The sequence below is a fragment of the Harmonia axyridis genome, chromosome 3, assembly GCF_914767665.1.
Source record: "Harmonia axyridis chromosome 3, icHarAxyr1.1, whole genome shotgun sequence".
Taxonomy (NCBI): Eukaryota; Metazoa; Arthropoda; class Insecta; order Coleoptera; family Coccinellidae; genus Harmonia; species Harmonia axyridis.
Genome location: NC_059503.1, coordinates 10,848,378 through 10,863,834, shown reverse-complemented (window position 1 = coordinate 10,863,834; position 15,457 = coordinate 10,848,378). Strand labels below are relative to the sequence as shown.

General features: G+C 34.4%; 3 protein-coding genes across 6 annotated transcripts in view; 1 reads left to right on the top strand and 2 right to left on the bottom strand.

Annotated features, from left to right (window-relative positions):
- Window positions 1–7,867, bottom strand: part of LOC123676824 (unextended protein) — a 29,026-nt gene extending 21,159 nt beyond the window's left edge. For both annotated transcript variants that reach the window (XR_006747005.1, XM_045613060.1), the window contains exons 1-3: window positions 7,348–7,867; window positions 5,051–5,297; window positions 2,586–3,248 (exon numbers count right to left, since the gene is read on the bottom strand). Coding sequence is in view for 1 of the 2 variants with exons in the window: in XM_045613060.1 (XP_045469016.1) it covers window positions 2,586–3,248; window positions 5,051–5,297; window positions 7,348–7,841 (1,404 nt within the window). In the remaining variant the exon portion in view is untranslated. The remainder of the gene's footprint in view (window positions 1–2,585; window positions 3,249–5,050; window positions 5,298–7,347) is intronic.
- Window positions 7,868–9,252: 1,385 nt separating this feature from the next.
- On the bottom strand, window positions 9,253–13,406 carry LOC123676820 (very low-density lipoprotein receptor-like). The gene is made up of 2 exons (XM_045613050.1): window positions 13,073–13,406; window positions 9,253–13,016 (listed from the first exon to the last, which is right to left on the bottom strand). Exon 2 carries the CDS (start codon window positions 12,866–12,868, stop codon window positions 10,187–10,189), a length of 2,682 nt encoding a protein of 893 aa, XP_045469006.1. The 5' UTR covers window positions 12,869–13,016; window positions 13,073–13,406; the 3' UTR covers window positions 9,253–10,186.
- Window positions 13,407–13,514: 108 nt separating this feature from the next.
- On the top strand, window positions 13,515–15,342 carry LOC123676823 (magnesium-dependent phosphatase 1-like). 3 transcript variants are annotated; one of them, XM_045613058.1, is made up of 5 exons: window positions 13,515–13,655; window positions 13,858–14,008; window positions 14,170–14,227; window positions 14,290–14,511; window positions 14,989–15,342. In XM_045613058.1, exons 2-5 carry the CDS (start codon window positions 13,960–13,962, stop codon window positions 15,155–15,157), a joined length of 498 nt encoding a protein of 165 aa, XP_045469014.1. In that variant the 5' UTR covers window positions 13,515–13,655; window positions 13,858–13,959; the 3' UTR covers window positions 15,158–15,342. The 3 variants fall into 3 exon arrangements, with proteins under 3 accessions (XP_045469014.1, XP_045469015.1, XP_045469013.1); XM_045613059.1 differs by having other exon boundaries at window positions 13,536–13,677; XM_045613057.1 differs by lacking the exon at window positions 13,515–13,655 and having other exon boundaries at window positions 13,731–14,008.
- Window positions 15,343–15,457: the final 115 nt, after the last annotated feature.

Genomic DNA, 15,457 nt, shown 5'->3' with positions numbered 1-15,457 from the left:
CTATCTGGAAGAATATTCCAAATTCAATTATCTTTGATAAAAAGCGGGTTTAAATGCGAAAAGCATGACTTGAAGGCGCAAGCTTTTGGTCGCTCATTCATTCATGCACCATTTGCATTCTTTAACGAAAGACAAGGAATAAAGGAAGTAATAGTGCCACACATTAGCAGAGAATTTTTGTAGTTGATAATACTAACATTAAGATAGCTTACAATTGGAGTATAGTCACTTTTCCCCGCAAGTTAACCAACCCAACAAGAAAAGGATAATTTTTAAAGCGTAGGAAGTTTGTGTAATAATCTTCGTTTAATTGGACAATTGATAAAACGCGTGCCAGCGATTCGCTTAACTTTCAATTGTTCACTTACATTTAACCTATCTGCATTCTGTTGGTACTTTTTATTAGAATCTTCCATATGTTCTTTAACATCCTCGTTAACGATCTTTGGTCTACCAGATCGTATTCTATCGACCAACCTAAAATCTCCCGTGGAAAACTTTTGCTACCAGTTCTGATTTCAAATGTAAATTTTATTTTTCGAGCCGCCTTTGCAGCTCTGGTGCCAAGTTTGTACTCGTAGAATAAGCAATTTCGAATTATCGATTTTTCTGAGGCCATTTAGAGCCTTTTCACGACAAATGAAATATGATTCCGCACAAAATTGAGTGACAGCTTGGATCAAGATGCATAGAATACACATCTAACAAGATACATAGAAGCATGTAGAGATCAACATAGAACAAAATTCTCTAGACCTAGATACGTATTCTATGCGTTTATAAATTTTCATTCAGTTTCGTCTATGTCTGTGGTCCATATCTAGAATACAAGGTATTCTATGAATCAATATACAGGAATGTTTATTCGATGAAAAAACCAAAGAGAATTTTACACGATGATTTATAAGATGCATAGATTACCTTGTACCCTGACTAAGATGCATAGAAAACCCTTCTTAACCGTGACCTGTCAATATAAAGAACTTGAAAACATGCATTTAATGATGTGTAAGAAAAAAGCGCGAACTCTGATTATATGTCAAATCAATGCTACCTATTGTTTTCAGTCTTGAAACCCGATCCAAACCAAGAAAGCGACTCCGGAAGCTCAATGCAATTAGCACGATAAAATTGTTTTTTTTATTTTCTGTTGAAACAGCCACGCCAAGCTATTTCGCGTGCAGCTGGTCAGGATCGGAGGAAGGTTATGGTGATAAGTAGAATTGCATTTTTGCCCATGGTGAAAAACATTGTTTTCGTTATGAAACGATACTCAACGGAATTATATCTTTATTATTGCGGGTCGATAAGTTTCTGCATTCCGAGAGTTTCATGCCGACTCTTTTCCATGGGATTATTAATTCAGGACGAGAAGGATGCGAATTGATTTTTGATGTCATTGAGCTGTAGCTATTATTACAACCATGAGAATATGAATATTATATTTCCAGAGGTTTTAATAGTTTTTTTCTAATCGAAACAATGGTGAAATAATATTAGATGGTAAAATAATATACAGGCAGTTCCAAAATTGGAGGTATCTCCAATCTCGGGTAGTTTTGAGAAAAAAAAAGAGGTAAAGGCTTCATTTTCGAGATACAGAGTATTCAAATTTGATTTTTTCTCAACTTTTGTCTTATAGTATTTGCTCTTTACAAGATCTTTAACTGAAGTTTGGCAGATATATTTCAATTTATAATAAACATCACGTGATATACCAAATTCGACTGCAAATATACAGGGTGATATTTTTTCTGGAACTGTTAGCTGTTTTTTTCCTCTAGAACTGTCGTTGGTGAACCACTGGTAGTTTGAAAAATGTAAAAAGAACCTTTGATCTAGCACTAAACGTTTTGGTTTGTTGGCTAATATGGCAGACCAAGTGACGTTAATCTAAGGGGTGGGTGATGTCAGACAAAATCTCTAATTTGAGCAATCCCTTGTAGTATTTATAGAGTTAGTACCACCCATAGAGTAATAAACAAAGAGGGAGTATACGCAATTTTTACATGACCCCAACATGGTTAGATTACGTTGTCGGATTGTGATATATTTTCAATTCACAATTTTGATATATCGTTATGAATGTATATAATATTCAGTGAAATATATTTATTTGAGTGATTCCCGATTTAATATGCAAATTTGAATATTTGGAATCCGATATTTTTCCTAATTGAGGAATTTATAGTACGCAGAATATTTATTATTTTCTGTATCTACCTATTGAAATCCAAGGTTTGGCAACCTTTGCTCTCCTAGTGTCGTCGATTGTTTCACTTCGTTTGGCGCGCTTGAAGTTTGTTTTCCGAATTTCTGATATATTCATGTAATCATTCCAATACATTTTGAGTTAATATGAAACGTTGATTCACAATGGGAAATAAGAAGTGCGTCCTTTGTGGAGAAACTCGCGAATTGAGTGAAATATCGTATCACTGATATGTTTTCATTTCCGCGCGCTTCTTGTCAAATTTGATAGTTCATGTTGGGGACAAAATTTGTTTACTGAACATGACATATGCTCCCTCTATCCATGTCTATTACCCTGAGGAGTTGATACGACGGCATCAAACACAACTCACCTTGACCAGTTCGTTGAGGCGCTCCCTGTTGTAGTAGTTGCCAATCTCCTCACCAAGCAGCCAATCCAGGAACTTCGAGACGGGATAGGACAGCGGGAAAGTCAGTATCATAACGAACTTGGTGATGTAGATCGTCTTGGCGCCGATGGCCAAGCCGAATCGCGAGCATATAGCCTGTGGCGAGATTTCGCCGAACGTCACGATGGCCAACGTTGAGGAAATCACGGCCACCGCCCCAGAGGTCAGATCGTCCAGCAGGATGGTGAAGATGTTGTTGACGAACACGTTCGCCAGCAGTATGCTGCACAGCAGGTAGTTGCCGTGTCTCCTTACCGGTATGATGGTCTTCGCGTACTTCTGCTCCCTGGGCGTGCCGGTGTTGCACAGGATCTTCAGCTCGGTCATGTCCATGGACATCAGGCCGAGGTTGAGGCCGGAGAAGAGGGAGGAGAAGCTGAGGCACGTGACGATCACCACGATCGCGACCCAGAGCGGAAGCAACGACTCGTAAGTCACTACCTGAAGACCGGGATCGGTCCCTTGGTGGATGAAGGAGGCATTGCCCTTCTTGACGCACAGGTAGAGGGATTTGGCATCTTCCGGGAGGGGGGGCAGCTTCACCGTCACCAGCGTGGTGGTCGGGCTGAAGTTCGCCTTGTCGACCTTGAATTGGAGGGATCAGTTAGTGAAAGAGGATTTTTAGCAGGTTATGATCAGGGGAAAGACAAAACGCCCCCCTAAAGATTACCGACCAATAAGTTTATAATCAATGATCAGTAATCTAACAGAAAAGAATTGTTCTCAATAGACTGACAAAATAACTGACCAAAACTGAAATGCGAGTTCCACATCAATATGGATTTGAAGAAAAACACAGCGCCGTACAACAAATATGTAACGGGTGTTTTTTTTTTCGAGGTATATAACTTTAAGTTGCCATTAGTGTTCAAGATGGCGACTGATTTAACAGCTGTCAAGTGATTTATTCTCAGTTTGGTTTGGCAATTCATCATGAATATACTCACGCCTGAACAACGCTTGCAAATAGTGCAATTTTATTTCGAAAATAATGGTTCTGTGCGGAATACGTATCGCACACTACGTCCATTAGCGATGAAGCGCACTTCTGGTTGAATGGCTACGTCAACAAACAAAACTGCCGCATTTGGAGTGAAGCTAATCCTCAAGTGTATGTCGAAACACCGTTACATCCAGAAAAACTAACTATTTGGTGCGCTTTATGAAGCGCTCTCTCATGGAATCATTGATCCGTACTTCTTCAAAAACGATGATGGCCAGAACGTTACAGTCAATGGTGGTCGGTATAGAGCCTTGATTACTAACTTTTTCATTTCTGAATTGAACAACCATGATGTCCAGGAGCTGTGGTTCCAACAAGACGGCGCAACATGTCACACAGCTTGTGCCACAATCGATTCATTGAACGACACGTTTGGTGACCGCCTAATTTCACGTTTTGGACCTGTGAATTGAGCTCCAAGATCTTGTGATTTAACACCGCTAGACTACTTTCTGTGGGGCTATGTAAAGTCATTGGTCTATGCGGATAAGCCACAAACCCTTGACCATTTGGAAGACATTCGCCGTGTTATTGCCGATATACGGCCACAAATGTTGGAAAAAGTCATCGAAAATTGGACGTCCAGATTGGACTACATCCGAGCCAGCCGTGGCGGTCATATGCCAGAAATCATATTTAAAATTATTATTTGGTTATCATCCATTGTTATTTAAAATGTAATGCCACAAGATTATCTTGCGGATGAATAAAATTCATGTCAATCGAATAATCCATCGTTGTTTTATTGCAATTTAAAGTTCTATAGCTCTAAAAAAAAACACCCTTTAGAATAGCAGTTGAAGCTATTCACAGCTTCAATAGAAAAATGGTAATGCTGTTTCTTGATATAGACAAAGCATTCGACGAAGTCTGGGTCGAAGTATTGATATACAAAATGATACAACTAAAACTGCCACCTTTCATCATAAAATTAATAAAGTCTTACTTGAAAGAAAGAACTCTTTCAGTTAAAATAAATAATGCAATATCTCGACCAAAATATATTGAAGCAGGCATTCCACAAGGATCAGTCTTTGGACCCAGACTTTTCAATCTGTTCATACATGATATTCCAGAGTTTCCAAACACAAACCCAGCCCTTTTCATAGATGATACCACGATATTTGCTGAATCCTTTTATGCAACTACCGCGAATAGATTATAACAATATCATACAAACGTCTCAAAAAATATTATGAAAACTGGAAAATCAGTTTCATTTTAAGTAATGGCATGGTTTTTACTTGTCAAAAGTCAAAAGCTGCCCATATAGCGGGCTATTTGAAGTGAAACTCTCATTTGAAAACCCCATATTTTCACCACGAAAAGTGCTCTATATTGAAAATAATCAACAAAATTGTTTATTTCAATTGTTTATACTGACCGGCACTCCTTTAACGACCTGAAGCTGGCAAACAGACCCTCTTTCTCCCTCTTCGGGGGTGAAGGAGATGACCATTTCTTCATCGAAATTAGTTCCGAACAATCTGATGGTTTCTGCTACATTTGCTAGCAGTTTCGGTATCCGGCTTTCTTCTTCCATCTCGATGTTTTTGTGGGGTATTTCGACACGCAGGCCAAGGACGTTGATAGCCTTATCGTCGACTTCATCACGTCTACTTCTGTGTCTCCTGGAAAAAATTAGAGTGCAAAATTTCAGGTTGATCGCGTGACAACAACCAATAAAAATTCAAGAAGAATTTCGAAGAAAAAATAACTCAATATTGAGGTGACCACGAAACCGACGTAGTTGAGATATTGGATTGACAAGCGCTCAAAAGCACCGGACTATAAAAGTGTGTAGGGAAGTTTTTCGCTGATATTTTCATGGGGAAATGGGCAATTCATCAATTAGCGCCACCTACGAATGATAATGAAAAGTGCCGGGAATCCAGTATTCAATTCATAAGAATTAGCTTGAACAAAATCTAATCAATGGAAGCACCAGTATTTTTAGATATCTTAATGCCAACACTGCCAACCAAAAGACATAAATGATTACACGAAAGAGGATTTCAATTGCTTGTACCATCTTTTTTATTAAAAGGTCAGACATAAATGACTCCGAGTTAAAATTCAATAAATGACTCAGTAGTTAATTAATAGACATTAATTTCCACCAATTAAGGAAAGTTTCATATAGTAACAACCCTAAGCAATATGATCTTCAAAGAATATGCCGCTCGTAAGACCAGAGAGGTCATCGTCACCTTCCATTTATTTATGAAATAGTAGTCTCTCTTCTTTTGAAGGTTTAAAATCAATTTCGCACTACTTAGTTTTGATCAGAAGTTTGGATGCTGAAGTGCGAGGAGAGGATAACATTTTTCTCTTCCCCAAAAATAAAACGACACACTGATGACAGAGGAATTACGTGGCGAAAAAATAGGAAAATAAATATTGAATTATTTTGAATGCCTCAGATCAAACGAGACAAACAGCAAGTCTACATAATCTGCAGACTCACAAATATTAGCCTTCCTGTTCCCCTTTAAACGTGAATGAACTCGATCTGCAAATAACATAAATCCCATCATAATTGTTGGCAGAGTATCGCTCGGCATCCTTGAAAAAACTTTAGAGAAAAGGTGGCAGACTATGTATATTCCGCCCACTAGTCTGAAATATATGTAATAGCTTCGTTATTACAACGTAGGGCTGACCAAAATCGATGGAAACAATAATGATAGAGGTCAAGTGATAACAACAAATGTTTTATATTGAAAATGTTCCTACTGCTTGTAAATGATTCGCAGATGTAAAGAAGCAAAAAAGGCATTAATAACAACTATGTAACAAATGTGATCTTGTACTTTAATACCTACATCGAATTTGATGAGATAATACGAGCTCAATAATTGATTTTGATATTATTGGATACATCCAATTCGAACTCATTGTTGTTATTATTTTCATCGAAGTTATAAATCAAATTGCTTGAAATCGTATGAAAAACGAAATATTTCGGAAAATGTCTACTACCCTTCCCGATATTTCCAAAAATCATTTGAAATCTTAGCAGGTGTGCATTATTGACGCCCCCTGTATAACATGCGTATTTCTAATAAGTTTTTTCAGGATATCATACGAATTTTTATCTCGCATCGTGAATCCAGTTGCAACATATAGTTTTAATTGATATAATCAATGATGTAGCGTCGAGTAGTTACATGGGCAGATAACAGTTTGTACCACTATTATAATGTTATAGAGGAATATAATAATTCATATCAAGAGTTCATATTATCTAGAGTTCTAGATATTTTTGACGAACTAACGCCGAATTCAAAGAATTCAACCTTTTTTACATCGATTTTTTTTAACCCTGCGGCACTCGAAGGAAGTTTGAGGGACAAGGTCAAACTGAAGTATTCGCATATATTACACAATCAAGCTTCTTAAGCGTTGATATTCGTACCTAACCCTGGAATATTCTCTCCAAATGAGATTTCAACAGTGGGTATTTTTAGATATTCTGAGATTTTCAGACTACAATCAGGAAATGAGGTTTGAAAACAGCGCGATGAGATGCCGATAGTCTTACTGGACCTGATCAATCCAGCTTCTACTAGTTACGGAAAAATTGACTGGATTTCAAAGAAAATTGAATTCGGTCAATATTCATGCATTATTTTGTTATTTGTCCTTTCACTTGTATTTTTAAGAACTATAGAAACTTACGCATTTTGATTGTCTTTGGCGCACTGATGTGTGAGATCAATGCTTATATCATTTCCTTGATGATACCATAGGTATTTTGCACTGTTTAAAATAGAGGCTGGGATCTTGTCCGTACTACTGTGTAAATTATGAGGCAAACACAGATAAATTTTCTCCTCGACACTTTTCGGCACTATAAGTACATATCTAGCTGATTTAAATTCACTAGTTGCTACATCACTTATGTTATAAGACACATCTAAGGTTTCTGTACACAATGTATTTCTTTCAGACGGAATTTTCGTTGCCTTGATGCGTATTCCATTGACAATATTTCTGCCTTGTATTTCAAACTCAATTTTGTTGTAATCTTCATTTTGACACGATGGTTTTATTGATACTACTTTCAATGAATTGAATTCAGGTGTGAAAGCACTAGTAGGTGTAGACCTTGCACTATTTGCTAACAAGAATATACAAAATATTTGTGCTAGGTGGTATGGCCCCACTGCCATATTATTCGCGACTGAAATAAACAAAGAAATGACAACGATTGGCACCTAACCTTAACTTGACATTTGGATCGATCACTGAAGTTAATTTCTTTTTTTTATTTTCAATGATTTCGTTTTTGATTTCATATCTACAAAAATTTTAAACCCATGAAAATAATGAATATATATTACGTTGCAGTCGAAATAACATTACTGATATCAATTTTGAAACTGAAAATTCAAATGGATATTGAGGACCTTTGAATTCTAGTTCATATGAAATCAAAATTGGGAATCATATTCATAAATATTGAAAAGTTTACATACATTTAATTATATCTTTTATGGATATACACAATCATTTGCATACTTGTTCAAGTGTTACTTCATTATTTCTACCAGGACATATAAGAAACTACATTACGTTTTTTCGCAGGTTATTTTATTCCAATAAAATTCATCATATACTCCTCGAAAAAAAACATTACTCTACTATACAAATCTATCATTCAAAGAATAATTTCAATATTTAATATTTTTATTGAATTATCTTATCAACATTCTGCTTGTACCTACCTTCATTGACATTCCTACCTGCTAGAAATACGTATATTTTTTCAAATAGAAACCTGATGATTTTATTGTTCCAATTCATACTATATTTTTCAAGGTCCTAAGCAGATTTAATAATCGAGTTTGAATTATACTGAAATTCCTTTTGAACACGTTATAAATCAATCCTAACTGATGATCCTTGCATCATTCACGTATAAGAGGTCAATTAATTTAAATTTCAAACTGTAATTGAACTTCATAAGAATTACTGATCACAACAGTACCTACAGCGAATAATGAATCAATTTTTTATTATTAAGCTTACGGAATGGTATTAGTACCGTTTGTTTTCAAAATAATAATCTATAATTGCATTAATTCAAATTAAGTGGTTTGTTAATAATTATATTTGAGTATTAAGTTATATATTTTTCAATATTGATATTATTAATATTGAAAAATTTCACTATGTATTGCCTTTACTTTCGATGTATTTGTCCAGAAATAGAATCTTTTTAACAATGTTGAAATCATTAGGATAGGTCAAAAGAAAAAATTAGATTTTTGGTTGATATAATATTTTTGGATAGATGTAATATCAAAAGTAGAGGTATTACATAGTGTAATTATTTAATACTTTAATTGAAAAACCTTTATCAAGTATACTTATGTGGATTTTATAGAATTTTTTTTTACTATGTATATAACATAATGGTTTTGATCCTAATTTTGAAATTTAACACATTATATCTTTTTTTGAAAGTTAAATTCTTCCTTTTTGGAATCTTATTTTCCATCTGATTTCTTCCTTGAAAATATTTGGCAGATTTTTCATTGGTGTAAGTAGCAGTATGTTTGAAGGAAAATAGAGTCTAAATGTGTTTTTTACATGTATTTGCACAAATTACAAATAAAACAATTTAAAAAATACATAAAATATGGATAACTTATTATGTACACTAAAAACACAAAGGCATTTAATTAGGCAAGAACTTATTAATACTAATGTATCAGTAAGGATAATGAAAAACAAAAAAAGAATTATATTGTAGCAAGTTCTGAATAAATATCTCTGATGAATTATAAATGTAACTTAAATAATAATCACAGTTCCATAGAGTTCTTATTAACACATTTTAACCACATTAGATATGATTGAGCAGCTCACACTGAAATTATTTATTAGAGAAATATTTGTGAAAAGTTAAATTGAAAACTAGGAACATGAAACTCATTGATCTAATGCAGCCTATAGAAATTATCCTATAATTCCATCTAATTTCCCTAAATATTGATTTACACTTTTATCCATAACCACTGGGTACAAAAAAAAAACAAATTTCTGGAGAAAAAACAACGCTTTTGTTTAAAAACTCACAAATACATGTAATTTAGTGACTAATTGAATTTAGTTCTATTCATGCACCGGATTTTCAAATATCACAGAGAAAGCATAATGAAACAAATTCATTTCAACTATTACTGCAGAATCATAAATTCAATATCAACTACTTATAATAAATTATATAAATTAGAAAAATTCACAACTACAACTACGATAATTCTTTGGGCAGAAACTCTTAACTTGAGCCTGATACAATTAAACATTGAATATTTAAATATATGCTTCAGTATATCCTTAAAAATTGATACACACTTAGTACGTTTGTTTGGCAACAACCATAGAAGAAAATTTTATCCAAAAAAAAAGCTATATATAATATAAGAGAGAAATATTCAAGATCTGCTTGTTTTGAAATTCTCTGCTAGAATACTTTTTGGTAAAAATTTGGACTCTCATGATAAATGAACTAATAAGGAAGGTCGTTTGTGTTGGCACTGGTAAGGGGATGTTGAGCTTCTTCCCCGACGGTACTAAGATATGGTCTTGTTGGCTGAAATTTACCTTTTTCTAATGAGAATTGATCTTCAGTTGTTTTCCGATAAACAGGATTATCGAAATTCATGGATGTTATGTTCCTATCTGCATAATGTCTGTATATGCAATATAAAATGATACCAAGGATAGTCAAAGCTATCAGAGTGATTGCAATAGCAACTCCAGCTATAACACCAGAATTATCAGCCATTTCATTGTGTTCTTTAGTTTTGTTGGTATTCTTAGGAATATAAGGTTTAGTTTGAATGGTTCTATTAGTAACTTTTTCATGATCTGTAGTAGTTGATATTTCATCTTGAACACAAGTTAAACTATCTGGCAACATTCTTAATCCTTCAGGACAAGCACATGATATCTTTGGAGAATGCTTGTTGATTTGAGGTGCAGGTAGACATAAATGTGAACAGTGACCATTAACTGCTTGACAGTAATTTTCCCCATCTGGTTGACGATAAGGGTGATACACATGGATCACCATGGGATTTTGTACTTCAAAAGAGGATGTTACCGACTGCACTTCCCCACCTGTGAATTTGTTAGCTTTAAACACAGCAGCTTTGTCCCAGTCAGTCCAGTAAACCCAATCTTCGAATGTTGTGATTGAAAATGGATGTCGTAGATACTCTGCAGTATTCAAAATGATTCTTCTATTGCTGCCATTATAATCACAAGATGATATGATGTTTAGTTTCGCATCCACCCAATAGATACGTTTCTTCATCAAATCTAATGTTAAACCATTAGGCCATTTGACATCGTATGATACTATAGTTTGACGATGAGATCCATCCATTCCAGCTCGCTCAATCTTTGGCTTGGCGCCCCAATCTGTCCAGAACATCCAGCCTTCTATAGGATTCAGAGCAATGGCCCTTGGCTCATCCAAGTTGTCTTGAATCAGAACTTTCCTCATTTTTCCATCGAAATTAGCCAATTCGATGCTATTTTTGCCTGTATCAGTCCAGTATAAGTGATCGTAAATCCAGTCTACAGCCAAACCATCACAAGTTGTGATATCTTGATCTATAACTGTTGATTGATCGTTACCTTCATCAATTGGAGCTTTATATATTTTTTTATCTGTTACATCACTCCAGAAAATCATTCCTGTTCGAAAAACAAAGTCCAAAGCTGTGGCTGAGTTAGTGTTATCAACTATACTAGTCATTTCGTGGTGGTCAAGTGATATTTTACGTATGTCCCTTCGTTTTGCAAATAATAAAGAAGCATGACCTTCAATAGCTTTACATTTTGTCAAATTTCTTGGATCTCTGAGGTAGCCTTTTTCACAATCGCATTTGAATCCTCCATTCTCATTGATACAAATTTGGGAACAACTGCCTGGAATCTCACATTCGTTTATATCTCTACAAGTAGAGTTATCTACTAGCTTATAGCCTGATTTACATTCACAATGATAGCCTATTGGCATATCTACACATATTTGAGAGCACCCCCCTTTGTTAATCAAACATTCGTTCGTACCACATTTGTCAGTAGGTTCATCTTCCCATTTAGGACAATCTTGTTGATTGTTACAGACTTGTGATAGAGGAATACAACTACCACCACCACAGTCAAAGTGGGTTTTCGGGTTGCACCTAGCGACTGTTAAACCGCAATCCAGTTCATCACTTCCATCAGCACAATCTGGGTGACCCGAGCAATGGAGATGACCATTGATGCAAGTCTTATCCCTACATTGAAACTGGTCCGCACGACAAGTAATATTTGGACAAATTGTTGGTGATTCATCTCCTCCGTCCCAACAGTCCTTTTTACCATCACACAACCACGCTTTTTTAATGCAGGTTATTTTATCATTACACTGAAATTCATCAGGACCACAAATGGGTAGTTCAATTTCACCACCAGTACAATTCATTTCATCTCTGCCATCTATGCAATCTTTTTCACCATCGCATCTCCATTTCAAATGTATGCAGTGGCTTTCATTACATTGGAATTCTGTTTTAGGATCACAAGTTCTTATGGGACAATCTTTTTCATCAGAACCATCTCCACAATCATCCATAGAATCACACATCCATTTTTTTTGTATACAATCACCATTGGCACATGTGAATTCGTCTGATCTACAAGTTTCATTACATGTCCATTCATCACTTCCATCGTTACAATCTTTATGACCATCACACATCCAAATTAGAGGAACACATTCACCAGAAGTTGAGCGGCAGGTGAATTGATCTGGACCACAGCTTCTATTTTGGCACATTTGTTCGTCTTCATCACTACCATCACTGCAGTCTTTATCTCCGTCACATTGCCAGTGAATTGGCATACAAGTACCATTGATCACACATTTGAACTCGTCTTCGGCACAGGTAGCATTTTTAGAGTTTGAGCAAGCGACTGGATCCTCGTCTGAACCATCTTTACAGTCTTTCTCACCGTCACAAAAAAATGAGATTGCTATACATTCTTTATTCGCACAAGTAAACTGTCTTAAAGAACATGGCATGATATTGTTTCCAATAGATTCGGTTGTTGGATATGCACTGTTCACTAAACCTACCATGCAGCCAAACACAAACAAGAAAATTGCTCTCATGCCCATTGCTTTCAACATTATTATTGACAATTTTTCACCTTCTTGAGAAACCTTATCTTTTGGTTGTCGCCTCCATTAATATCCTCATTCAAATGAAACTTGTTTCCCAACTTCAGCAATTTCCTTATGCAAATTTTAGCAATTTATTTATCATAATGATGGAACACTAAAAACAATCCATAATCAAAGTCGAATATTTTGTGAAAAACACTATAATCTTACATCATAATGAATCTTTCAATGGGTTGGAAGATATGAAAAATTGAGAAATTTCATTGGATTTTCGAAATCCCGATTGACGAACTTCGTAGTATGCCGTGTTATTCACCAGCAAGGACAAAACCTTGGACACCAATAATTAAATATCATCTACAACGTCAATCAGGTGATGTGAATTCATTCCTGCTCAAGCTCAGCTTATTGGTAGGTAATGCTGTGGCTGTGGTTAATAGATATCTGTCATCTGAGTTAACCAGTATCCACATCAAACTTTATTACTCATTGATTACACAATCGTGATCTTTTTTAAACAGTTTTTCCTCTGTTAACGATATTCCTGACAAAACAGAGGAATACTAGTTTTTTGCTAAAACAAAAACAATCTATGTACTGTTTATGAATATCAAACATAGAAATAGAAACCAGTCACACCCATACCCATTCACAATTTTCTTATTGGACTTGGGGAGCATTTTGAGAATAGAGTGTGAAGAAAATTATAATTTTTCTAATTAGATTTGCTTTATTACTGAATGTTGTTACACTAAAATTAATAGCGGCGAATTTCTTATAATGGAAGACATAGGTAGTTTTTTTTTAATTATGAAGTGCGCATTGCGTAATTAAAATATATTTATAAAACAACAGTAATCCTTTTGCGTTAGCTATTTATAATTTCATTAGTAGAGTAATTTTTTTATAGTGGCAGCACTGTTGGTTTTTCCAATCTTTAGTTTTTCTTCTGTCATTGTTTCAAATTTCAAAGAAAACCCGTTTTTTATTTATAGCTTAATTGGAAAATAAATTCCTGATGTCTCGTGATTTATATGGATTTCCATGAGATATGTAACTGAATGTCTTGAACATATAACATATAACAGAAAGTTGAAATGTTCAAAATAGGAGGAAATAAACCCATTCTAATTGTTTTCGATTTGGGTAAGGCACGAATAGAAATTAATATATTAAAATTATCAATATTGTAATGATATCAAAATATCCCCATGATCAATTTTTCATTGGATTTCTTTTTAACAGTTTGAAGTAATCATATCTCACTTATTCTGTATATTTCTATTTATAATATTTTTTTTCAACAGATTTCACCCTTTGGCCATTTTGGGTAGATACCCATTATTCTCCCCCATTTGAAAAAAGGTAACATAAAACGCATAGTTATATTGAGTTAAAAAGCCTCCTCATTTGATTCAAATTTTTAGACCTGATGGAACTGTTGTTGACAAAGAAGGGAAAACTATAAAGCCATTTCCTCAGTCTACAGTTGTCTTGAAAAGTCTTATTGATAATGGAATTCAATTAGGTGTAGCCTCTAGGACAAGTGAAATACAAGGCGCTAAACAGCTTATTGATTTTTTTGATTGGAGTCAATATTTCTCATTCGTTGAGATATTTCCGGGATGCAAAACAACCCATTTCGAAAGGTAAATATCATGTATGTGAGTGAAAGTATCGAATTAAAGATGTTCTAGTCTCATTATTGGGATTTATCTTGCATATTTACTTAAGAATCGATGCTTGTGAGGTGTTATTACTGATTTTGTTTCTTATTTTATATGTATAAGTATTACCTCTTACCATTGGCTGGGCTCTTTCTTATTTTAAATCATATTATGTTCAGTTTAGAAGATACATTTACAGAAAGTAACAAGAAGTAGATATTCAAATTCCAATAAATTTTTTTTCAGTTTTATTATATCTTTGAACTAAGCTCACAAATCAGGTATCGTTTTCTAAACCGACTATATTCTTAGTAATCATTATACCTACAATTAATTGTATAGTCCATCTACAGCTAGAATTTATTATTTGTAATGCTATAAGTTGTCTTTTTTTATAAGGAAGTCAATAAGACTGAAACTAATTATTGAAAGTTCATTTATTGAATCTGTTATTTTCAGGATAAGGGATCAAAGTGGAGTTGCATATAAGGACATGCTCTTCTTTGATGATGAGGGGAGAAATATCAAGGATGTGGAAAAAATGGGTGTCGTTTCTCATTTGGTTAAAAATGGAATGAATAAGGATGTTGTTCTAAAAGGTATAAAAAAATTCAACAGTGCTAACTGAATTCTGTTAAGGCTGTAATATGCAACAGGAGGAATTTATTTTTATTGAATTTTTGCCATTCTACATTCCTTATGAATATACTTCGAGACAATTTTAGCATATGTCATATATTTTTATCAATGTTAGGGTTATGTGATTTAGTTTTAAATGTTGAAATAAAGTAATAAATAAGTTATATGATTTTATATCTTATACTTTTATTTGATATATCGTCTTTGTATAGTTTATAGTTATTATAGTTAATTACTCTTATAAACAAATTGTTGAATACTGGATACCATATTATTGGTATTCCAATCA

Coding starts and splice junctions, on each gene's coding strand:
- LOC123676823 (XM_045613058.1), top strand. CDS start 13,960: ATGTTCAAAATAGGAGGAAATAAACCCATTCTAATTGTTTTCGATTTG. Junction 14,009..14,169: donor TCTAATTGTTTTCGATTTGG/GTAAGGCACGAA, acceptor TTTTTTCAACAG/ATTTCACCCTTTGGCCATTT. Junction 14,228..14,289: donor TCTCCCCCATTTGAAAAAAG/GTAACATAAAAC, acceptor TCAAATTTTTAG/ACCTGATGGAACTGTTGTTG.
- LOC123676820 (XM_045613050.1), bottom strand. CDS start 12,868: ATGTTGAAAGCAATGGGCATGAGAGCAATTTTCTTGTTTGTGTTTGGC.